This window comes from Protomyctophum bolini (genome assembly GCF_963924005.1).
Source record: "Protomyctophum bolini genome assembly, chromosome: 16".
Taxonomy (NCBI): domain Eukaryota; kingdom Metazoa; phylum Chordata; class Actinopteri; order Myctophiformes; family Myctophidae; genus Protomyctophum; species Protomyctophum bolini.
The window spans coordinates 25,549,678-25,576,376 of record NC_137877.1 but is presented as its reverse complement, the minus strand read 5'-3'; the positions used below and the strand labels follow the sequence as shown (position 1 = coordinate 25,576,376).

At 45.7% G+C, this 26,699-nt stretch overlaps 1 protein-coding gene across 4 annotated transcripts in view; it reads left to right on the top strand.

Moving 5' to 3' along the window:
• hdac4 (histone deacetylase 4) overlaps positions 1-26,699 on the top strand; it is a 207,244-nt gene that overhangs the window by 148,182 nt on the left and 32,363 nt on the right. For all 4 annotated transcript variants that reach the window (XM_080785448.1, XM_080785446.1, XM_080785449.1 and 1 more), the window contains 6 exons: positions 2,325-2,371; positions 8,351-8,458; positions 11,360-11,415; positions 12,108-12,195; positions 15,217-15,336; positions 17,570-17,667. In XM_080785448.1, the coding sequence (XP_080641574.1) occupies positions 2,325-2,371; positions 8,351-8,458; positions 11,360-11,415; positions 12,108-12,195; positions 15,217-15,336; positions 17,570-17,667 (517 nt within the window). The remainder of the gene's footprint in view (positions 1-2,324; positions 2,372-8,350; positions 8,459-11,359; positions 11,416-12,107; positions 12,196-15,216; positions 15,337-17,569; positions 17,668-26,699) is intronic.

Below are 26,699 nucleotides of genomic sequence, written 5' to 3'. Positions count from 1 at the left end.
ATAAACACAAAACAAATTTCCATGACATCAGCCCCTCAATTTCACTATTTTATTTATTTTTAAGAAGTTTGCTCACTCAGCCAATTTGGCCTCTAGCAGCACTAAGCGATAATTACGCAACAGCGATTAGCCAAACAGGTCTCGTTCAGGTCTGCTTTAATATTACTTGGATGTCTCTCTGTCTTTTTTTCTTCTTAACTTTATTCTAAATAATATCAAAAGGCATGTATTAAAGCAAATGGACCGCATTCCTCTGAAGTGCTTGACCAAAAGTATTTCCCATTCACCCACACGTTCACGCACAAGGCGACATGACAGCGGAGGAAACCACGCAAGAGGGAGAAGTTAGGGGTCAAGTGTCTCAAGGACACTTCAACATGCAGCCAGGAGTGGTTAAACGTATGAATGAAGTTATTTTCATCTGACGTAATGGAAACTACTATTTTCTCAAAGTTTTCCTCGTGCCACATGCTGTATATCTTAGGTGGAAGGGTTTACATATTTACGTAACTATAATATGACATCAAGGTAAGGTGACATGAAATTCACGACCGCCTTGGATGAAAAAGGTTATTTGCGCGACCTGAGAGAGAAAGGTTTGAAGACCACTGGCCTAAACACATCCTCTGCTGTAACTTCATCCTCTGTTCTGTAAATACTTGAAAACATTTTGAAACACGGGGATAGTGAGGATGTCCACGAACACAAAAACTATGACAGACTAAACTGTTATGCCCATGACTCTGCACATAAATATTCGACCCTCGGCATTCTATAGCTATGTCAATTTGAGCGTGCAGTAAACACAAGGTGTTTATACTAGCCGGGCTAGCGTAAATATCCGTCAAGTCTGTGATCGCTGGCAGTGAACTCCCTCTGTCTGTCAAATCCTGAGTGTTCATTTAGCCACTTAAACTTTTCTGGGGAAAACAGAATGTGTTAAAATAGCAGATCTACAAGCCCACAATGTTTGGAGCGGACCTATAGTATAGATCCCTGGGGACCCCCAGTTTTAACCTGCCACGCGTGTCGAGAGCCATGGGTTAGTTTTAACCTGCCACTGGTTATTTTTAACCTGCCACTCGTTAGTTTTAACCTGCCACTGGTTATTTTAACATGCCACTGGTTAGTTTTAACCTGCCACAGGTTAGTTTTAACCTACCACACATATCCGGTGTTGTCGGACTGTTAGTGTGTCTAACCAACGTATTTGCACCCCCCATTTGGTTACATTCGTACACTCCCCGAGTTTATACAAATGGATAAATGAAGACGGAGGATTTGACTTTTGTTCCAGCTTAACCTGTGCCCGGCCCGGCCCTGTGTGTGCGTGGCATCTGTTAAAGGGATCTGCGTTAATGCTTGTCATAATAAAGAGGTCCAGTCTAATAAAGCAGTTGGAGGTGTTACGATCAGCCAAGGACTGTCTGAGAGACGCTGTGAACCCCAGCGTCCAACAGGTTCTGCTCCGTCACCCGTTTGGTGGCTGCAGGTGTAGCGCTGTGTGTGCACATGCACGTGTCTGTGTGTGTTCATTAATAGACAAGCCCCCTTTGGCCCTCTTAGATTCCATCCCAGTAGAGACATAACTTCCAGCCCAGTGTTTTTTAACCAGACGCTCCAGGCTAAGGCCACGCAATAAGGTGGACCCACCTGCACTGCCGGGGAGAGAGAGACATGCATAAAAACATTGTAGAACTAGCAATGGAAAGGACCGCCGAATGTAGCTACAGTCCAGTTTTATGTCCGTTGTTGCCTCTCTCCCGACTGAGAGAGGTGATTGCAGCGATGAACTATACAGTAGGCTACAGATGGCGGCGTAGGGCCAACCCCGTCTCCCGATAACCACATGGTTATTGTGCATATTACGTGAGTTCCCTATTCACATGAGTCTATTGACAAAACTCCCATTTTTAATTGAGTCAACTATAAGCAACGTGACCCCATGCAGCCGTGACTTTAGATACACTGCACACAGAAAAACCCTGACTGATCATTTAAAACTGCACGTCCAGAACATTGACCCAGGATTCTGTGGTGTAGTCTCGCGGTGCCCTCGGGAGACTGAAGCTCATTCTCTTCTGAAAACAAATTTCTCTCTGTGGCTTAGAGGAGCCTTGATTTCATCCTGCTACTACCGCAGGGCGCGTTTGATTGTGGAAGGTCACGAGGTCATATACTCGAGTTTAAAGGTCATATAGCGCCCGCCGCGCCGTGTTGAGTCCGCACGGTTACCGCCTCACCTCTGACCTCGTTCTCTTTTTCTCTGTCGCTTTTTGGTCCCACGTCTCCATATCTCTCTCCTTTTCTTTTCTCCCATGCAGGTTCAGTGAGCCCAATGTTTGTGAGGCTGCCATGTGGAGGAGTGGGGGTAAGTCCACCTCTCTCTCTCTCTCTCTCTCTCTCTCTCTCTCTGACTAATACAACAGTGGCAGATTTGTAACTTTCAATTTGTCGCTGTCTTTGGGTGGAATGCTTGTATGTCCAAAACCGTGACTTTTCAGTGAACTAACAAAAGAACCTGTAATTTTAGTGGATATAGAGTACACGCGTTGTGAGCTTGTACACTGGCTACTTTTTGTGTGCCACTGTGGTCCATACAGTATATTCAGCTCCATTTGTACACTGTGTTGAGTTACAAATGGATCCATTCATTGCGATGATTTTACTGTGTGTGTGTGTGTGTGTGTGTGTGTGTGTGTGTGTGTGTGTGTGTGTGTGTGTGTACTGTATGTGTGTGTGCTCTAGGTTGAGATTATATCCAATAGAAATATACCCTAGAGACTACACGGCACCCTGTCATCTGATTGGCACGGCACCTTATGGGTCCATTTTTATGCTTTCAGTGAAATGAACACTGGGTTTTACTGTGGTAATGAAACTGTCTCAGCAGCACCAAATAGGAGCGCGCTATAGCTGGTCCTCTGTTATATCCTCTTCCACTTCCTCTCTCTCTCTCTCTCTCTCTCTCTCTCTCTCTCTCTCTCTCTCTCTCTCTCTCTCTATCTCTCTCTCTCTGTCCATGTCCATGTCTCTCTCTCTCTCTCTCTCTCTCTCTCTCTCTCTCTCTCTCTCTCTCTCTCTCTCTCTCTCTCTCTCTCTCTCTCTCTCACTGCTTAAATAAAAGTGCCATTTGTTTTCCCCGTACACCACACACACACACACACACACACACACACACACACACACACACACACACACAGAGAGAGAGAGACGCACGCACACATGCACCACCAACCCTGAAGCTCGGAGGCAACAAAACTGTTGCTCTGCTTTCAGCCGAGTTGGTAATTATATCCAGATGTTTTCACTAAACAAGCTTTCTGCGTGTGCGCGCGAGTGTGTGTGTGTGTGTGTGTGTGTGTGTGTGTGTGTGTGTGTGTGTGTGTGTGTGTGTGTGTGTGTGTGTGTGTGTGTGTGTGTGTGTGTGTGTGTGCCGTGTGTGTATAATGGGAAGTGTTTGTGTACATAGCAGTGTGTTTTGGGATGTTTGTTTCTCTGTATACTCATGCCAATGATGATTGAAATGGGCACTGTGTGTGTGTGTGTGTGTGACTGTATAGTTATAGTCACCAACGTACACAGTTTTTAAATGTACAAATATTATTATCAAGATATTCTTTTTACATAATAGGTAGGCCTAGTTAAACAACTACTAAACTAGGCAACTAGTAAAAATCACTAGAAGTGAAAGCCTAGTGCGCGCGCGTGTCCCATCCATATGTAGTGAGGATAGGCGAGGGTCAGTCCAGCACCTCCCACCATATTCCCAGCCTTTATATCTCACCCCTTTACCCCCTTTCCTCATCATACAGTAGGCTACCTTGCATTATTCCACTTTCACTCATCCTCTATTCTCCTTATTCTTCTCTTTCTTGTTGTTTCGTTCTCTTCAATGCTTCATCTCTCTCTCTCTCTCTCTCTCTCTCTCTCTCTCTCTCTCTCTCTCTCTCTCTCTCTCTCTCTCTCTCTCTCTCTCTCTCAGAGGATGTTGGTGAGGTTGTGGTGGGAACCAGAAGGGCCCTCAGCTCTGTTCTTTTTAATGGCAAATGGAACAAAATTGTTGTCTTCCTGTCGCGCGCACACACTCACACACACACACACACACACACACACACACACACACACACACACACACACACACACACACACACACACACACACACACAGAGGGAAGGAGTGAGTGAGCGAGGGAGCAGAAATTAGGCTGTCAGCCAGAGGAAAACCATCGTTCCTTCATACCAACACGTTCCTGCTCCTTTCTGCCCCTGACATGCACACATGTGTGTGTGTGTGTGTGTGTGTGTGTGTACACACACATGTGCACACACACACACACACACACACACACACACACACACACACACACACACACACACACACACACTCACACTCACAATCACACACAAACACAGAACATGCACTCATCGCTTTCACTTTTCATCTCATGTGTGGCTCTGCAGGAGCACGTACGTGTGTGCTTGCGTGCGTGCGTGCCTTCATCCGGAGGTCCTACTAGATGATTGCCGTCACACCTATGGTCATGAAATGTGACTCATGACCGAAAGAATAAGGTTGTGAATACAAGTCGGCCGAAATGAGTTTTCTTCTACGGGTGGCTGTCATCTCCCTTAGAGATAGGGTGAGACTCGGAGTAGAGTCGCTGCTTCTTTGCCTGGAAAGGAGCCAGCTTAGGTAGTTCGGGCATCTGGTTTGGATGCCTCTCGAGTGTCTCCCTTTGGAGGTCCTCGATGCACATCCCACTGGGAAGAGACCCTGGGGCAGACCAAGGATTAGATGGAGGACTAACTGGCCATGGAACGCCTTGGGATCCCCCAGGAGGAAGTTACTATATGTTGCTCTGGAGAGGCAAGTCTGGAGCTCTCTGGTGGAGCTGTTGCCCCTGCGACTCGACTACGGATAAGAAGGTCGTTCGCATGTGGATCCGCATGCTTCGGTTTTCTGTGCCGTGGCTCTGCTGGAGGGAAGCAGTCTATAAGAGGGTCTGTTCGTCTGGAGCTAATCTCGTAAACCATTAGATCAATCAGCTCCACTCTTATCCACATTACCAGTTGGTAATGGCACGGGATCCGTCTTCCCCCTCCGTTGAGTGGTGGATTATATTATTGATATGTTATGATCCAACAGATATAAAAGTAGGCCTACACAGCAATGTAACTTTGGGAATGTAACCAAATCATCCAAATGGACCCGCTCATTACATGTTGTGGTGTCGAAACACCTTTAGGCTACTGGGAAAGTCACAGTGCATGTGTGGACGTCTGGACGATAACGCACGGTGGAGGAGGGCGGACAGTGTGGTTTCGAAACAGCACATGTGTTCACGTTAACGCACGTAACTGGCTAATTCTGGCCAATTCTGGCTAATTCCCCAGTCCAACTTTGTGGCTGCTAAATCCCCTGTCCCGGGCGGAATGGGTGAATGGTATTTGTCTGGTACGGCGAAGGAGGTGGTGGAGGAGTAGGCGGGATGCTTCCGCTGTGTGTGTCAGTGCAGGCTTTCAGCTGTCTGTCTGCCATGCACCCCCCCGTGTTGGTCGCACTGTTTCAGCAAAAATTCACCCGCGTCTGGTTTGAAGTTATATCGACTGATGTGCAAACATTACGAAAGTGTCAAATAACTAGTATGCGGCCGAGATGTTTTCCCCATGTTGCTCTTCTGCCTGCCAGAGGGCTGTGTTATTCCTAAAGGGGAGGTGGAGAAGGCAAGGGGAATGTTGCACGGAAAACTGTGACCCATACTGTACATTAATCTATGTCGCTCCCAACATGCATTTCACTTGTGACACGTGATCTGCGGGATGATGGTGGGGCTAAATTAAGATAGTGCCAGCAATTATTTGGTGCTTGTAAGCATTTCACATTGAAGCGAGAGCACAGGGCCGTCTGGCGAGAGGTGCGTGTAGGCTGTCCGTGCACCAGGGCGTCGTGAGATGGGCCCCTAACACCGGGGCTCCACCGGGCGCGTCAGCGTCGCCGTCACCGTCACAGAATGTTCCCTTTTTAATCAATGAAGGGTGGCTCCACTGCCCGCGTTGCGTCGCGTCTCAGTCACCATTAAAATTGCCCCGGTTCGTTTTTTGACGCCCGCGACGGAGCCGCAATGCGCCCGGTGGAGCCCTGGCGTAAGGAGACGCAATGCGCCCGGTGGAGCCCTGGCGTAAGCCAGCAGCAGTCTGGCTCTGTGCTAAGGAAGTGGTTATACAGACAGACCGACTTTCCTAGAATTAATAGATAGATATAAAAGACTTAAAATGATAATGTGATTGTGATGGCTGCCTTGGATGGCTTACTGGCTAATGGCTGGCCGGCTAGGCCGGCTGACTGACTGGCTGGCCGGGGGTTCATATAATCTATGTAGGGAGGTCTGGGCTTTATGCTAGAAACCCCTGTGTGGGCCCCAGCAGCAGTGTGTGTGTGTGTGTGTGTGTGTGTGCGTGTGCGTGTGTGCGTGTGTGTGCCCTATCTTTTCCTGTCCATCATGTCTTCCATTTGCAAATATTGTCTTGCCATGACCGTTTGAAGGGTTTACACTGCCCTGTGCATGGCTGTCATTACAATCACTCACACAGGGTAAATAATCTATATCTTTGCGCGTGTGTGTGTGCACGTGTGTACCGTGGTGATTGGGGCTCAGGGCCAGACGTGCTTCAGCATTAATCAAGCCTGACTGCTGAATCGCTGGCCTCTGTCAGAGAACACACACACACACACACGCTCGCGCACACAAACACACACACACACACACACACACACACACACACACACACACACGTTCACTGTGACTCGAGTCTCTTTATGTTTATGTCCAACAATATATTTTCTTTCTTATATCGATTTGGTTTCCCGAGTAGGTTAAAACAAACACTAGGAAATACTCCAGTACTTGACCCAGGCTATGGACTATGTGAGCTTGTAGACTTACAGTATGTATGCCTCCAGAGCTCTGTGATTTGTATCCCAGCCACCCACAAACTTGCACCTTCTCTGAACTCCTAGCATGCCTGGGGGCTCTGTCCAAGGGACCTTAAATCAGACTTTGAAATGTGCAATGTGACACACTGAGAAAAGATAATAATAATTTCAATTTTATTTGGTGCGGTTTAGCACTGCGCTCTGTCAACCACACCAAACGACATGCAGTTGAAGCGAGGTCGCTCATTTAGTGAACAGAATTTCTACCACAATGAGATAAATAAATGCAACTGGATTCAGATGTTACAGTAACTTCAGGGGTAGCCTTCCATAATCCTTACCCTGTGTCAGGGTTTACAAGTCTGTCGACAGTCGTTCACTTCCTGTGAACCATACGGCAAATGTATAGGCTACTTCGTCTTATGGCGGACCACTGCGCACTAGTTCACAATGCGTTGAGGACGCACCACATTGTGAGCTTGTAGATCCGCACCCAATTTCGAATTAAGCAATATTACACCAAGACGGTGTGGGTCACTGTCATTAATGGCACGCCCATGCGTTGCTGCAGGAACGAGCCGATAGGCGAGTTCCATAGCCACTCTGGCTGAAAAGTCCCATGAAAACTGCTAGCCTAGCCATCCAACCGGCTATGCTCTAGGAGCAGCTATAGCAGGACTCAGCACAGCTGAGGGGCGATAGCCCCTCCTTTGTCCAGCTTTTGGTGTGTGTAACCCAAATTGTGTCCTAACACAAACATTAAATGCCATTGACAATGAATCAGTAATTTTGAGTGTAACATTGCGTAACAAATTCTTATTGGCCGGAATGAGATGATGTACTATGATGATGTACGATAAGAGCACCCCTCACTTCACACAGGTGTGATATTTATGTTTTGATTAGGTGTGCCATCATCCTCGTTTAAGCATGGCTATTTCAACCAATCAGATTGCTTCCTCGGAAAGGTTGTTGCGTTCACACCAGCGCAAACGAACCGCACTAAAACATCCAGGTGTGAAGGCTCTCTAAAATGTACTTGGGTGCCCACACATAAGCACTTGGCATACTTTTTTGGGAATGTCATTATAGACGAAGATTTCCGCAAAATCCTTTAAGCCAATCTACCAGCTCAAGCTCACAATGCATCAGATCTTAACACGTTGTGTGCCTGTAGATCGGGTATAACAAAACGGATATGGCATAAATGGTTAACACACAGAGTGTGTGCATGCGTACGTTTGCGCATCACAATGTCAGACAAAGGGCTCCTTAATGTTCAGTTTCTAGTACAAACGCAATTCATGTAGAAACAATACAACAGGTTTCAGCAATACACATGTTGATGTTTTTGCCTATAATGTTTGTCGGTCTGTATTTAAGTGTGGCTCTGTGTGTATATTTGCACTGGCAGGTGGACAGCGACACCATTTGGAACGAGATCCATTCATCCAGCGCTGCTCGTCTGGCCGTGGGTTCAGTGGTGGAGTTGGTCTTCAAGGTGGCGTCTGGAGAACTCAAGGTTAGTCAAGTTACTTCTACTATCTGGCATCCCTGTTTTTGGCATGTGATTATAGCTAAACAACAAACATTGTTCTTAAATGGCACAAATAGCAGATCTACATCTACAAACTCGCAATACATCACATCGTGTTGTGGTTAAGTTCCACCTCCAAATCCAATCCAAGGACAACTGCCGTATAACGACGGTAGACTCTATTAGATGTTATTGTATCCCATATGCTCGCTCCTTGCGATACCTACAACCACTACCATTCTCTTGAGTAGTGTTGATTTTGTAGATGAAAAATGATCGTCGACTACCTTTTTTCACAGAAGAAAACTAAATGGAAACTGAATGAAAACTAAGCCATGATGACTAAAACTGTAACTAAATGTACTGACAATTTCGTCAACAAATTTAAAAACTAGAGCGTTCCGCTCTGATAATAGCGGATCTTCAGCATGCAACCAAATGTAAAACCTGCCATTACGACGCCATCAAGGCTCGTCAAAATATATTTTTTAATGGACAATACCAACTGTAGATTTAGTCGACTAAAACTAGACTAACACTGAAACATTTCAGGTCACTAAATTAGGACTAAAATTTAATACATTTGTATTCAAAAGACTATAATGACTAAAACTGAATCAAAATTAGCTGTCAAAATCTACACTACTCTTGAGCTCCCATCTCTTATGGAGAGGCAGGAATGTGCTTCCTTCCCCAAGGCTCTTATTAGCACCTCTCAGACAGACCCCCCCCCCCCCCCCCCACACACACACACACACACACACACACACACACACCACCCTACACCGCTGTCTCGCCTGCCTGCCAGCCAGCCAGCCTTCCTGTGTCTGTGGCTGCGCCTGCCTGGCAGCGCCCGTGCTCAGTGTTTGAACCCAGCGGGACGGCTGGGTGCTCGGGCACCGCTATAGTGCAACAATCACTGCTAACAGGCGTACTTTATTAGCCACACACCACAACCACCTGCAGCGCAGCAGGCATGCCCGGCGTTAGCCTAGCTGCTCCGCCACATCACCGCCGCGTAATGACATTCCTCACAGAAATCGTATAGCCTGCCATGCTAAATGCCCACATGGAGCTTTGGCGAGGAATGCTATCTTTCATTACTTCCTGTACGTGCGTGATTGAATTACCACAAAATATGTAAGTCAGGTTGCAAAACTGCATTTTTATTAGTTTTATTTTGTTTTTTCATGAGATGAAACCGGGCATTTTTAATTCATGAAAAATACCTACAGTACTTCCTTCAATTAGTGTTGAAGTTACTTACCCTCAACTTAACCTGATCTTAACACATTTACACACACGCATGCACGCACGCACGCACGGACGCACACACACACACACACACACACACACACACACACACACACACACACACACACACACACACACACACACACACACACACACACAGTCACACAGTCACACAGACACACACATTCTTTAGACACACTTTCTTGCTGCCCTGCCCTCCAGGGATCCTCCATAGCCCCAAAGAATTTGATAAATCTTCAAAACGCTCTCTTATTGAGCATCACACTCTCACTCGTTCCAGTCACCCCCCCCCCCCCCCTCTCTCTCTCTCTCTCTCTCCCTCCCCAATTCCACCTCGACACACAAGACAGGCTTCAATAACGGGGTGTCCTCCTCTCTGGCCAGCTGGGGTGGTTGTTTCTAGAAGGAACGATCCCCTGGCCAGCTGCTAATCCACAGCAGCTGCCTCAACATCATTATCCAGAGCCTGCCTCGCTCTGCATCGACCCTTACATCTATCTAACGTTCCTCGCACCGCACCGAGAGAGACCCCTGGAAGCAGTGGGCCGGCGGTCCCACAGGTCCCCATATTAACACAGCAGCCCCCAACTGACCCTTCGCAGCAGCCTCAGAGTGTGTGTGTGTGTGCGTGTGTGTGTGTGTGTGTGTGTGTGTGTGTGTGTGTGTGCCTGTGTGTGCCTGTGTGTGTGTGTGTGTGTGTGTGTGTGTGTGTGTGTGTGTGTGCGCGCGTGTGTGTGCGCGTGTGCGTGCGTTAATCAGCATTCTAGAGCTTGTGAGGACATTCTTGGGAAGTGGTCAGTTTGTTCGAATACATGATTTAAGGTTAAGTCAACCACTTAAGCCCTTATGTAGCTACTTTGACACAAGACAAATAGCAAAAATACTCCATCTACATTCTACTAAGCTCACGTTTTGAGCTCAATAGATTGGCTATTTTTGCAATATTTGCAATGTATTTGTTTATTTAGATTTTGACATGCTATACTGTGTACAACTGTACACTGTATAGATATAGTTAAAGATGTATAAATGGCATGTGCAAAATATAGGGATACAGTGGTGAGGATTAATTCTACATCTACTGTATACTGGGGGCTTTCGGTGGGGTTCCAGTACAGTACAGTATGTGTCGATTGTGTCGTATCAGTGGCTGTGTGAAGACGTTGCTATGTTACCTATAATCCATTCATGCCTGGTGGAGGGGAAAGGAACTGGTTGGAATAACGTGTTCCTTCCACACGCTACGTCCTACCAGGTAAATTCCGCCCTGTCAGGTGAAAAGAAGCGGCCTGGACTCATGCAGTATGGAAGCATGAGGTCAGTCCGTTACTCTCCCTAGTTTGTGCCCAGGATTACATTAGATAATTGACACTGGGTGAAATAATGGGTTGCAAAGAAATTAAGAATTATAATCCATTATAAGAATTATAATCACTGGGAATTCAGTTAGGTGTCAGCTGCATGGGGATTTGATGACAATGTCAGGGTCGACATGAGTCGCGTCTGTGAGTGCGACCCATGCGTGCGTGCGTGCACGCACATGTGTCTGTTCTATGTTGTGCTGCATTTCCTTAACCCTGAAGTGTAAATGATAGTTGTTTCCATTGACAGAATGGTTTCGCTGTCGTACGGCCCCCTGGACACCATGCGGAGGAGAGCACACCTATGTAAGTCATCCATTGCGTACGAAGTCTCTTGACCAAGCATATATTAACGCCTGGTCTACAAGATTCGTTACACCACCAAGATACCCATGTACATATCTAAATACTTCCTTAATGTCAACAAAGTCCACAATCACGACACCAGAGAGAGTTCAACAAACCACGTGCAACCCCAATTCGGCTCAGATTCGCTCCTATGCCACTAAAATGTGGAACGCACTACCAACAGCCATTAAGAAATGTGAATCCCTAGACTAGTGCTTTTCATGGTTTTCATCCTCATAACAGTTTTGTATTGACTGATTTCAATCAATCAATGTACTGCCATGAATATTTAACTGAAATAACCCTCACTGACAGCGATTTTTCGTTTTTCCTTACATTTTCAAGTTGTCACACAATATTTGTTTTTTAAAGGTGAGTCGTTTGGCCTATGCCAAGTTAGGGGCGATTGAAAATACCCTGTTTTGACAAAACACAGCGAAAGTCATGAAGTGGAGAAAAAAATGTTTCTGTGAATTTTTTTAACATGTACTGTAGTAGATTCAATAGCTATTCACGAGAGGCAGTTGAAGGGGAGAAACGTTTACTGAAGCACACTAGGAGGATGTTTCTCTCACTTCTCTCTTTCTCTCTCAACCCTCGATATGTCCGACTGCCTGGCATTCCATCCGTCTTATCTTTTGTACCTGCAGGGGTTTCTGTTACTTCAACTCAGTGGCCATCGCTGCCAAGCTCCTACAGCAGAGACTCAGTGTCAGCAAAATCCTCATTGTGGACTGGGTGAGTTCAATATGACACGCACAGCAAGCCTGCCTGCCTGCTCACTCGCTTCAAGTGCCTTTTTATTTTCATGATGAATTAGCCATTGTACACACAGCGTAATCCTGTGAGGTGTGCACACATTTATTACAGAGCATCCCCGACTGTTTTCTGCTTGTCTGTTTTCTGCATTCATGGGTTTGCAACCGCCTGCGGTTTGCAACCGCACACAAAATAGTGTTTCTTCAACATGCAGTACAGTGCCTGTGGCCAGAAGTTAAGTGACCGCAGAGGAGATTTTGCACAAAACCTGTGGGAGGAATTCCAAAAAGTATTGAAAAATCACACTTGTGTGAAGCGAGCGGGCCATTCGTCACAATGATGTCAACAACGTGGACGTCACAGACATTTCATGCTGAAAATGCACATTTCGTACATATATATTTAAAAAGTTTAAGTGGGGGCCTGGGCCATGGCTCAGTGGTCCAGGCACCTTGGCTGTTAATCCAGTCTGGCAGTGTGCCGCGTGTTCGACTCCCCCCATCTCTCTCCCCATTTCCTGTCAGCCTACTGTCTGTCCCGCCAAAAATATATATAAAATAAAGGCGAAAGCCACAAAAAAACATTAAAGTGGGTGTTAACAGCGCGAATTGGAGGATTTGAGTTCAGTAACTTTAACTAATGGTTTGGTTTCTGAGATTTAAAAAAATATATACTTTAATGGGAAATCACATTTTAAAATGACATAATGAAATACATAAATTTTTGGCTACTGCAAAACAAATCGATTTCCCCATTTGTGTCATAAAAAATGTGGGAAGAGTAGCACAGCAATGTTTTGCGGGTATAATAAAGAATAATATGTACGATTGCTATACTGTGGCTGCCTGAGGCAACCACACTAATAAGTCAAATCACAATGGCGGTGAAAGCAATGTAGCTGGGTGTCGTGTGGTTTATGTGGGCTGTATTATGTGTTGTACATGCACTAATAATAGGCATTATAGCATTATCACTTCATGTTTTTCCTCCAGTTGCATATTTGTTTTATGATGAGTTTCAAAGAGAGGGTGGAAATACAGTGGGTGGGTTTTGAGGAGGACCTGCAACATTAAACGGCCCTCAATAAAGAGAGGGTGGAAATACAGTGGGTGGGTTTTGAGGAGGACCTGTAACATAAACGGCCCTCAATAATAAATACAGTGGGTGGGTTTTGAGGAGGACCTGCAACATAAACGGCCCTCAATAATAAATACAGTGGGTGGGTTTTGAGGAGGACCTGCAACATAAACGGCCCTCAATAATAAATACAGTGGGTGGGTTTTGAGGAGGACCTGCAACATAAACGGTCCGAAACAATGACAGCGTTGTCGGGCCAGTGCACAACAGCCACAACCAGACATTTGTCAACAAGACAGTGGCTAGAGAGTAGAAACATCAGCTATTTGGGCCAGACGCTGTCCCTATTTGGGCCAGACACTGTCCCTATTTGGGCCAGACACTGTCCCTATTTGGGCCAGACACTGTCCCTATTTGGGCCAGACACTGTCCCCGTCCCTTCCTTAAAAGGAGCTCCAAACAAATCGTTCAAGAGACGAAAAATATCCATTACGGCAAATGAGCATGACGAAACCTTGCCCGTTGTCCCTGAATGCTGCCCTACGGTGGCTGGCTATGGCCATCCCCAGAGCTCTTTGAAGATACTTTTCATTTCCTCTCTGTCTGTCATGGGGGGGAGGGGGGGGGGGGGCTGCTGTGGCTTACTGTCGTGCCACAGTGCAGGGACGTGTCATGATGCCAACCCTCCAGCCAAAAGGGACATTTTTTGGAGCCATTGTATTAAAACATTCCTAGGATGTGGCGGATTGAGGTCACTTTTATATGGCTGTCTTGTTGACGGAATGAAATGAATAGGTATTGTTTGCTAAAGAGCTGCAATTATTTTTATTGCATGTGTCTGTCCGTCCCAGTCAACGTCACATCGGCTGGGACGTGGACTAATTGTCTGGCAGCTTTTCAGTGATTATTCCATTGTGTCCCTGTATAGATGTAGGCCTCGGACCTCGGTTCTCGTTTGGATTTTGTCTTAACCAAAATTAATTAACCACATGAAGTCATGAACCCTAGCATCCCTATTTTGGGCATGTCGTAATAGGCAGGGGGAAAAAGTGGCAGATCTACAAGCTCACAACACATCTCAACACGGTGCTTTTGCAAGCTTTTAGATTTGCTATTTTTGGGTGAAGAGATCTGCTGTAGAGGAGGAAAGGGGGACACTGGGCAATGAGGTATGCAGTATAGAGCGTCGCAGTCCCGCCCCCTTTCATGACGACGCCAGGCCCAGGAAATGAATCCCAATGCATTTTTCCCATAGACATTTCAAAAAGTATTTATTTAAAGACCTTTTAAGCGTCGTACGAAGCCAACTCTTGTCGTGACAAATCATGACAACACACACAATATTTTGGACCAAACAAATAATTGCAAAGAAGAAAAACAACAAAAAAACCCTCATCTAGACTGAGTCTGAGTCATCTAGACTGAGTGGCAAAACATTTCAGTCTAGATGAGGGGGGCGTGTCCCGGTGGAAAAGTGATGCATGTGTTGTGGATAGTTTATATTGTAGCTTACTTCCAGTGGTGGAAAGTACATTTACTTAAGTACTGTACTTAAGTACAATTTGGAGGCATTTGTACTTTAATTTCCTTTTAATTCCAGTCCACTACATCTCAGTGGCAAATATTGTACTTTTACTCCACTACATTTATTTGAAAACTTTAGTCTACACACAATATGCACACAATATGCGTTGCGATGCGACGCATTGTGAGCTTGTAGATCGCCTATTGTCAACATAATTGTATACATCTGAAAACGTGTGAATTCGGACATTCTGCAATGCATAATGAGTACTTTGTACTTTTGGTACTTTAAGTACACTTTGATTCCAATACATTTTGAATTCCGGATTTTTACTTGTAACGGAGAAGTTCTATATTGTAGCTTACTTCTCTAACTCATCTATCTTTACTGGTTTCTAGGATGTCCACCATGGCAATGGCACCCAACAGGCCTTCTACAGTAACCCCAACATCCTCTACCTGTCACTCCATCGCTACGACGACGGAAACTTCTTCCCTGGCAGCGGGGCCCCTGACGAGGTGAGAGACTGATCTGTCTGTGCATTTGAGTGACAGTACAGTATAGATCATCATACATCATAGATGTTACAAAAGTCATTGCCCTTTCATTTCGAGACATTATTCCAAAACTGCCATCCAAAACAAAGAAGCGACCACTGGTCGGAAAAGTCGGGTACTGCAGGGAAAGTGTTTTAAGCTCTTAAAAATCTGAATGAGAATTGGAATATTTGCATTCAAAACCAACCTTTTTTTTTACATACCGACTGCCATGGACGGAGATCTCCGTCTTTTCAAATTCATCGGTCTACTGCCATGGACAGAGATCTTTGTCTTTTAATTACTGCCGGGCATTAACGCGAGACTCTTATCGCACGATAACAAAAATATCTATTCTCAAAGTTGGGTCTGGGAGCTGGGTCTGCATATGGGCCAGGAGGCAGGCCGTGTGTGCGTGTGTGTGCACGCGTGCCCACATGTGCGTGTGTGTGCACGCGCGCGCACATGTGCGTGTGTGTGTGTGAGAGGAGGCGGAGCACTGTACGGAGTGCACTCTGTGAGAGGGACGGTAAACAGCAACACGTTAAAGTTCTACTTACTAGAAAAGAAAGAGGCAGCGATGGAGCCATAAGTCCACATATCCATACTGTAAGTTCTGGGACATAAAATTACGCTAAATACTGCTATCCATGACGGCAGCAGGCTAGCTGTTGTGCTAAACTAAATCATCATTCATCATCACAACCAAAACAAACACCGCTAGGACTAGCTTTAATGGTTGCCACAAGAAACAAGCAACCAGGTCTATGAAAATGTTAACAGGCCAGATCAAGTTCAGAAAATCCGACAAAGTCAGAAAATAAGTCTAAAATAAGCAGCTATAGTGCTGACTGTCAAATATCATTGTCCAATGTTTTAGAGCAGTGGTTCTCAAACATTTTCATGTCAAGGACCACCAATATTTTAAATAAACTTTACAGATAAACAAGTCCAAAGTAGCTTATAATGACTAGACTTGACTTGACTAGACAAGTTCACAATATGAAATATAAGGTATTCTCTAGGTCGTCCTCAGACGAGCCCTCCATCGTCGTTTCCAGTCATCCCGGTTCTCCATACATCTGGCCAGTTCGTTGGTACTTTGGGCTCCTGCGTCGTTCTTCAGTACATCCACGTATGTTAGCGTTGGACGTCCTCGTGACCGGTGCCCGTGTGTTGGTTCCCACAGCACTAGTTTACTGGCTGGCAGCTCTTGGTGTCTTTGGCAGTGTCCTGCTAGTCTCATTCTCCTGGCTGCTATTTTCTGGGTCACCCTTGGCATTCCATCATACAGAGTTGTGTTTGTAACATGTGTGCTCTTATTGATGTTGAGTACTGCCCGCAACATTCTGGTGTAGCACCCATCGAGAGACTTCTGCAGGGTTGGCTTCAACCTTGGCACATTCTGACTCCACTATGGTCAGGAGCTCCTGCGCTTGTTCCACGTGGTCAGAGAGCAGGCTGATGTCGTCCGCATAGTCCAAGTCTGTCAGGACTACTGTTGGGTGTCGCCTCGACCTCCTTGGTGTTATGGTGAGGCCAAGGTCCTGCTCTCGTCCATTGATGGCCTTCCTCAACGCGTAGTCCAGGACTATGACGAAGAGGAAGGGGGCTAGGGTGTCTCCTTGCAGTACTCCAGCCACGATGTTAAACTCCTCACTGTTGCCATCTGGAGTCAACACTAGCGTATTACTATGCTAGTTGTATTGTTGTTGTATTGTTAATATCATTAACACAATCATATCTTAAATTATATATTTTATGACTGTTATCAAGGTCATCATGAATAAACAATTTAAACACACGTACATCTTATTGATCATTATTTTCATTACCAATGATCATAGGGCTCCTGGTCTAATGGGCAACCTGGCCTATGCCCACCACTACTTTGAATGTTTTCTATTGATTCAGTTCAAGATGAACGCTAAGCTACTGTCTATCAGCATCTCCGTGTCTAGGAGATCATTATACCCTAGCGCACAATGTGATGCGTTGAAGATCAGTTCTTTGTCGCCAAGTGACACTGTCAATTCAATTCAAAGGGCTTTATTGGCACGAGAAAACATACGTTTACATTGCCAAAGCAGAAAGCACAATACAACAATACAGCAATACAATCTGTCACTGTCATGTGATTTGTTTTTAGGCATTATTCTATGTACATACTTACATCACTGATCAAAGCGTGTGTGTATTTCTGTGTGTGCTCTAGGTGGGCAATGGAGCAGGCATGGGGTTCAACGTTAACATGGCGTTCACCGGAGGGCTGGAGCCTCCCATGGGCGATGTTGAGTACCTGGCCGCCTTCAGGTAAGCCTGAAGGCCTCGTGGCCTTTTTTTGATCGGACGTTCTGTGGCGTGAGTGTGCCAAACGTAGGCCTTCTTCGGACACTCTGAAACAGCATGGCACTAAATGCTTAACACAAGGACTCAAGCCACACAAGACCTAGTGAAATGAAAAATATGTTTTTACTTTTTTTCACACTTTTAGACCATATCCGTGGGCATACCTAACAATGGATGCCAAAACAATGGGGAAATTAACATTTTTGTTTATTTCCAAGTCCATAAAAAAGAACATTTTAATGAAATTGAATGAAAAAGTGCTGCATGATGACGTGTAGATGCTCGCACGTTTTCGTTCAAAGGAAGTAATTACAATTGGAGTGTTATGGATTCGATATAGAAATACACAAAAATGGAAATTGTCCCATTGTTTTGGCATCTATTGTAGGTATGGCCATGATGACTACAGATATGCTCTAAAAGTGTGAAAAGAATATTTTTCATTTCACTATACCTTTAATATCAGAGACCTGCAGTGCTTTGATGAACCGAGAAATATTTAGGTCTATGATCAATAAAGAAATGAAGACCATTTTGAATATGGTCAATTATATGAGCACTGTGATGCAGTCTGACTGTATGTCACAGTACGTTTTTTCCCACTCACAGTACGTGAGTCAATGCTAGCTCAGAGTCAGATTTTAGGATGTGCTGTGAATCCCATGCATCTGATGTGGGTAGATCCAAAGAATAGTGGCATTCTGGGCATTTCCTTTTGTCACAGAGCCTGCGTGTGCGTGTGCGTGTGCGTGTGCGTGTGTGTGTGTGTGTGTGTGTGTGTGTGTGTGTGTGTGTGTGTGTGTGTGTGTGTGTGTGTGTGTGTGTGTGTGTGTTGGGGGGGGGGGGTGAGTATGTAATATATGATGCGTAGTAAAACATGACCTGGCTGCGACCGTTTAGGTGGTAGCTGTTCCTATCTAATGCCAGGTCTGAATTCTATTAGGTCCGCTGTCTGGGGCTATTTATAACCTCAAACAGACAGACACGCACGTGCAAGGCACACACACACGTTATGCATACAAGCATGCTAAAACAGGCATGTGCTCACCCAGAGATGTACACCACACACACACACGCACGCACGCACGCGCACACACACACACACACACACGCTCAGACACACACTCAGACACACATGGCAGTGCTGTTCATACAGTCATGCCCTACCACCATATGGTATATGGAGTATAGGTCTGGATTGGTTCCAGCCTTCTTTGAAGATGAGCCCGTGTGTCTGTGTGTCCATCTGGCCCCGTTGCAGACACATCAAACCGACAGGCCAATGTCGACTGGCCGCCGTCGGCACGCAAAAACCCTACCCCCCTACCCCCCCCCTCCACTCCCCCCCCCCCCCCCCCCACGCCCTCGGCCGGAAGCACACCTTGGCCCGTTAATGAAGCCCAGACTATTCTGTGCTCTTCATCCTCCTCTCACTGCCCCATGTCGTCCTCATGCCCTCTCTCTGATGTCCATGTGCACCTCTCACTGCCCCATGTCATCCTCATGCCCTCTCTCTGATGTCCACGTGCACCTCTCACTGCCCCATGTCGTCCTCATGCCCTCTCTCTGATGTCCACGTGCACCTCTCACTGCCCCATGTCATCCTCATGCCCTCTCTCTGATGTCCACGTGCACCTCTCACTGCCCCATGTCGTCCTCATGCCCTCTCTCTGATGTCCACGTGCACCTCTCACTGCCCCATGTCATCCTCATGCCCTCTCTCTGATGTCCATGTGCACCTCTCACTGCCCCATGTCATCCTCATGCCCTCTCTCTGATGTCCATGTGCACCTCTCACTGCCCCATGTCATCCTCATGCCCTCTCTCTGATGTCCACGTGCACCTCTCACTGCCCCATGTCATCCTCATGCCCTCTCTCTGATGTCCACGTGCACCTCTCACTGCCCCATGTCATCCTCATGCCCTCTCTCTGATGTCCACGTGCACCTCTCACTGCCCCATGTCGTCCTCATGCCCTCTCTCTGATGTCCACGTGCACCTCTCACTGCCCCATGTCATCCTCATGCCCTCTCTCTGATGTCCACGTGCACCTCTCACTGCCCCATGTCATCCTCATGCCGTCGCATAAACTATGTCACACTTACGACAGGATTTATGAGCCAATGCTGGAGCCATGTGCAACACACGTACAGGGTGGCATACTCTGTATTGTGTGGACACTGCAGTATTCTCAGGGATAATCTAACTCTGAGAGTGTACTGTAAAGGATTTTACTGTGTAGTACTGTAATATTGAATGACATTATATTAAATAATTTTACTTGGACATACTGTACATATTGAAAGGGAGTATTTGCACAAGGATCATAACTGCGTTGTTACTGTAATAGTTGTTGTTTTATCAAGGCAAAGAGATATGCCTCCTTTTGCCAAATCTAAATAGTGTTTTTTGTTTTCTTTTTTGTTTTCTTTTTTTTTGCAAATGTAGATTTTGAACTACGACCGAACATTCCTTTTACTTTTACTCCATAAGACACTTAAGGCGTTCATGGCCACAGCAGGTTCTGTGTCATGACATCATGCACATAGCAGCATGTGCTGTGATTGGACAGATGTACATACAGTACATCTGCACAGCCGTGCCACAAAAATGGAACGGTGTATCATCACCATATAGAGAGTATGCACATACATATAGAGACTCGCCCCCCTCATCTAGACTGAGTGGCAAAACATTGAGCAGCATGGAGTGTTGGACTTTGGAAACGCTCGTTGGAAATCACTCAACCGTCCTGCGTACCACCTGTTTCTAAATGTCACATAATGCAGGAGGCAGCAAAATGTTGTGTTATTGAAAACAAGCACTTCCAAACTCTGACACTTAGAAGTATAATCAAATGCAGGGCATTTCTTGACAGAAAGTAGCTCATAACGTTTCTATGGTGGATTTTTATGAAGCAGATAGAGGATAATTCAAGCTTTTCGTACAGCTGCAATGTTGGTGAGTTTAACATTGTTTAATCATTAAACAATGTTAAACTCACCAACATTAAACATTAAACTTTAATGCAATCCGACAGGACTTTTCTGTTTGGATGAATGGGCTGTCAAGACCAGAAAGTAGTTTTTTGCCACTCAGTGGGCGTTCCCGCATAACTTCCCGGTACGATGATGTCACGCGCATACCCTCTATTCATTTTTCAGTCTTACACTGTGCTTAAAAGGTGCATGGTTGATCATGGCTGCATCAAGTCAACCCTACTATTGGTTAGCTCGTCTCAGGTTTAATTGCCCACAACAGCCCCGTGCCCTGTGGAATTGTCCTCAAGCAAAACGCCATGCCTGCCTAATCATTATAAGTCGTTGTGCATTAGAGTTTTCAGCTAAATACCTTGAATGTTAATGTAAATCAACATCGTTTTATTGGGAAATCCTGACAGCTCAACGAGTATGTTGGGAGAACTATGACTATATCACTGACCCTCCCAACTGAGAGGCAGCCAGCGTTCTGAGCAAGAGTTATCGTGAAAGCATTCAAATTAGGCTGTACAATTTGTTTGTACAGTAGGTATCCTTCTGCATTTAGATACATTACGAGCAGATAAAATCTATGAAGCATATGCTGGCAAGTAAGGAATTGCATTTACTGTAGGGTGTCATCTCATAGTGTTGCCTTTTAAAAAGGCTGGCATAACATTCTAAAACCTCAGACTTTTGAAAACTGCTAGTGTAATTGAAAGTACTGGCTGCTTTCTACCTTGTGTGTATTTTCTGCAGGAGTTTGCACTTTAAAGGCCAGGTAGTGGCTAATATAACCTACTGTAGGTTGTCTTTCACTTACCCTGCGTTTTAACAGCGGGAGAACAGCAGCGACTCTGGGCGATACAAATCTCCTAGTGGGCGTTCCTGCTGTCATTGCCGTACGTAATGTAAACGTATCACCGTTACGCGTGGAGGGTAAACAAAGCAGCGCATGAATTTGATTGCCTATCGACGGACGATGTCGTCCAAAAGATAAAATATTTTCATGTTTTTGGACGACGTTTCCTCCACCCACTCCTCTTTGCCTGCTATGGCCAGTAGTTCCGGGTCCCATAGACAAATAACTCACTTCCGGACTATAGACGGTATGCGCATGCATAAAGTGAATGTGAATGTAACGACCTTTGCCACATGTCTTTGACCGTCTCTCCTGTCTCCTTCCTATCTATCTTCCCTTGAACTATCAATAAAGGCAGAAAAGCAACAAAAATAAATCATTGATTGCAGATGACAGTTTGGAAAAAGCACTTTGCTGCTCACTACTTCCGCCTCATTCACTCGACAAAATGTAGACTACAAGTGATGTTGGCATGAGACATATTGTTTGAAGCACAGAGCTCCTTGATCTAAGCCCTAAAATTCTTGAAACACTTTGCTTTTTAATTGGTAAATTTAAAAAAGAAACACGTGCATATGCCGGTGCACACAGATGTTTACATCCTCACCTACATCTATACGAGTGCACCTGCATGCATGCACTGCTCTTGAGTTTACATGACACATGTGGCCGCATGTTATTTTAGACATGTACACCGTAAGTCATGTTATCAACCTCTGCGTTATGGGAGCAAAGGAGAACGGGACGGAGTTGAAGGAGATGAAAAGAGCCCAGGAGTTCCTCAGTGTCACCTCTTGGACCGTGGCGTCATTCATCCTTCCCCCCAGGTTCCGATGAGTAATAGGCCCCACAGGACAACCCTGGCCATGTCTCACAGCTCATAGATCTGCCATGCAGACACACACGCGCGCACGTGAATGCATGGATAATTAAGCGACACACACACTCGTGCTCCACATCATGCACACACCGACACGTGTGCGTACGTACGTACGTAGACATCCAGACAGACAGTACACGCACGCTCACTCACTCATGCGCCTGATTTATGCTCGCGCCCTGGTTTTGTGCATCGGAATATAGCCAATGTAAAAGCTTGTCCGTACATAAATCGGGGCAATACGCTGATACGCAATATTTGTATTGTATTAATTATTCTCCTACCACACTGTTTATCCGTCTGTTGTGATCCCCCCCCTCTTTGGGAGGGGATGCGTGCCTTGCAGCCGGCACCTTCCCATTCCTGCACAGGCCTGTGCCACGTTGCATTTGCAGGGGATCAAGCCTGAGCCTCAAGAAAGCAGGGAGAAAAAAGATAAGAAAATTGGCCCTAATGAAAACCAGAAGCACGGGTCTCTCTCTCTCTCTCTCTCTCTCTCTCTCTCACCTCCCCCTCCTTTCCTTTCACTCCTTCTTTCGCCATGAACTTGGAAAGAAGAGAGAGGAGGAGAATTAAACTTAATTCAAACCAGCTCTCCACAGCGCCAGATGACAGGGCTTTGAAGTGTGTGTGTGTGTGTGTGTGTGTGTGTGTGTGTGTGTGTGTGTGTGTGTGTGTGTGTGTGTGTGTGTGTGTGTGTGTGTGTGTGTGCATATATGTTTGCGTGCGAGCGAGTGTGTTTGTGTGTATGTATGTACGTCTGTTTTACGCTCTCTCCCTCCCTCTCCTCTGCTCCTACTTTTTTGTGAATGCAGGGGAAAGCCTTTCGAGCTCTGCCACGGTTAACCCCTTGTTGTCCAGTTTGACGAGCAGTACACCTTCCAAATAACGGGGTCTGTATTTCCTTGCCCATAGGCCTTGGCACTCCCCCGTTCAGGGGTTGGCTGAGGTTGACAGTGTGCACGCATCTCTCCCGCTGGTGGTCAGACCTACTTCCAGGCTCTTACTAATTAGTCCCAGTCCAAACCCAGCTGGGGAAATCTAGGAATTAGCCTGTAACGGTAATTAGCGCTTGGTAAACTCCAGCGGAGAGGACAGCGGCGTGGTGGATAGATGGCAGGCCTGATGATTAGAGAGGCTGTTCCTGTGAGCGCACTGTCACAGGTGCGGTCCTCGCAGCGGCCAATGTGCACATGTCAGGTTGGGAGTTTTCGGCGGTGTCACTGACCCCTCCCATGAAACACGCCATAATGGGCACGCACAGTAAAATCCTTAGTGTTGATTTAACTCTGAGCATTGGTAACATTTGCACGTGCTCAGAGAGTCACAAATGGATACATGAAGACTGAGGATAACATTAGCGACAGTCAATTGATTCTTCAAATCCATATGAGTAAAACCGGCGGGGTAATTTGGTTATTTTTGGAACACAGTTCTTATTTGATGCGATATAAGAAGTCTATGGAGGATGTAGGATGTAGGATGTATAAATGACACGTTGCTCTATTACATTGAGATTGATGGGGGCAACGATGGCCTAGGCTAGTGGTTAAGTCACACACCACATAGGCTTTGATGCCTGACAGTGTGTCCTGGGTTTGATTCCTGAACCTGGCAGTAGATTTGCTGCATGTCACTCCCAGACTCGCTCCCCTGGTTCCTGTCTCTCTCTCCTCTGTCCTAACAAAGGGGAAAAGATAACTGGTTTGTAACGAGGCATTTTAACAAGGATATGTAAAATCACACTTGTGTGAAGTGAGGGGCGCAAGATGTATTTATATTGGCCATATGATGTTATTTACTGCCCTAAAGAAACATTTTAGTACATAGACTTGACTAGTCAAACGATTTATGTCATAAGCAGGGTCATTTTCGCGCAAATTTTGCCCAGACCGGCCCACCACAATCAGCGCGCAGATAGCAGAAACTCTACCACCCGCTCCATCGAGGCACACACAAACCCTTTGTTGCTCTCACAAGAATGATGCTGGCAAAAGGATTTATTTGTCACTCAACTTTGTCACTGCCAACTTGAGCGGCCCCCTACGGTCGCGCTCCACCGGTAATATGCCCGGTACGTCCTGTGGCCATAAGTGCTCTAAACAAACATTACAAAATCCCATAGACTTGGGACGGTAATCTTCAAAAGCCACATATTGGAGGCGCTTGCGCACCTCAAAAAACCTAAGAAACAAATCTACATCTAACAGTTCTGAATATACAGTCAGCTTATGGGTCTAAAACTCATGCAGTACCTGGTCTCATCCCATAGTCCCCCACCCCTCCTATTTTGAGCGTGAAAGCATTAAGTGACTACAGAAACTTGTTGGCGATGGATAACACTTGGAGAGGGAGCTCTCCTTAATCTCTTATCAGCACCACTATGCCAACACCTGCTTCATCAACCTCTCTCTCTCTCTCTCTCTCTCTCTCTCTCTCTCTCTCTCTCTCTCTCTCTCTCTCTCTCTCTCTCTCTCTCTCTCTCTGAGACGAGCATCTGTATATGCTCGTCTCTATCTGTGTGGTATGTACGAGTGTGTGCCAACGATGCGTTCACGATCATAGAAAGCCAGGAGAGTAGTAATCTCATTAGAAAAAGAGCTGTGTCCAAAAATCTGTATGCCTGGAAAACATGATCTTCAGTCTGTGTGTGTGTGTGTGTGTGTGTGTGTGTGTGTGTGTGTGTGTGTGTGTGTGCGTGTGTGCGTGCAGTGTGCACACACTCTGTTGCGTGCATGCAGGAGTGTGAGATTCGGAGCTTATGCCTTCATGTTGGAGGATTGGTGTAGGCCCCAGGTTGTCTGATGAGAAAAGAGGTATGCACTCTCCGAGGCTTAGCAGGTCCTCCTGGAGCATTACGTACGACACACACACACACACACACACACACACACACACACACACACATGCGCACACGCGAGCGCACACACACACACACACACACACACACACACACACACACACACACACACACACACAAAATCTAGGTATTCAATTCTCTATTTAGAGATTGCTGTTTTCCTCCTGCTTTCTTCCTGTTCTCTGGTTGTTGCCCCCCCCCACTCCCTGTTCATGATCACATTCCTGCTGTTGCCCTTGTAAATATGCACAGACTCTCTCTCTCTCTCTCTCTCTCACACACACACACACACACACACACACATTGTAAACGGATCCATTTACAGAACATAAAATCGTGGCAAAAATCCACATACTAAAATGAGATCATGCCGCGGCCAGTATGCATCACGCTGATGACACACAACTACTTACCAAACGTACAAATAACATGCGCGCATCAACAAGGGCACGCACACGCACACACACACACACACACACAAACAAACACTCACACAGGCTCGCGGCCAGTGCTTCATCTTCAACATATACTCATTTGATGCATGCGCACCTGTTGCTATGTAGGCCAAACATTACCAAAACAACACGGTTTTTACAGTTTGGTGGAGGGAACACTCATGATATGTGCATATCACATAAAATCCAGTGGTGGAAAGTAACTAATTACATTTACTTAAGTACTGTACTTAAGTACAGTTTTGACGTATTTGTACTTTACCTGAGTAGTTCCAATTTCCAGTGCTTTTCCTTCTACTCCATACATCTCAGAGGCAAATATTGTATTTACTACTTTTACTCCACTACATTTGTTTGACAGCTTTAGTTACTAGTTACTTTGTAGATTTGGATTATTATTACAAAACATATACATTAACCACTTCTACCCTACAGTATATACATTTTGTCCATTTGAAAATTGCATATCTACAATCTCACAATGCGTCGCGATGTGACGCATTGTGAGCTTGTAGATCTACTATTTTCAAAAGATTTGTATACATTTGAAAACTTGAAATGGGATATTCTGCATAATTAGTACTTTCTACTTTTGTACTTTTACTGAAGTGCATTTTGAATTCCGGACTTTTACTTGTATGTTTACTTCTATATTGCAGTATTGATACTTGAGTACCTTTTCCACTACTGGTAAAATCCTCTGTGTTAATGTATCCATTGGTAACTCTGTATACGACGGGTCCATTTGGGTTAAATGAACGGAGAGAGAGAGTGAGGGCCAGAGGTTTGGACAGCACAGGATGTCCTGTAGCTCTGCGGCAACGCTCGTAAACTCTCCCCCCTCCCGTAACTACGCCAAGGACCTTTTTCATCTCCTCGTACGGTACACGCATCCCCTGATTCACGCTCAATTAGTGCCCCTTAAAACCCCTGGTCTCCCCCTCGCATCGGCTCTCTAATT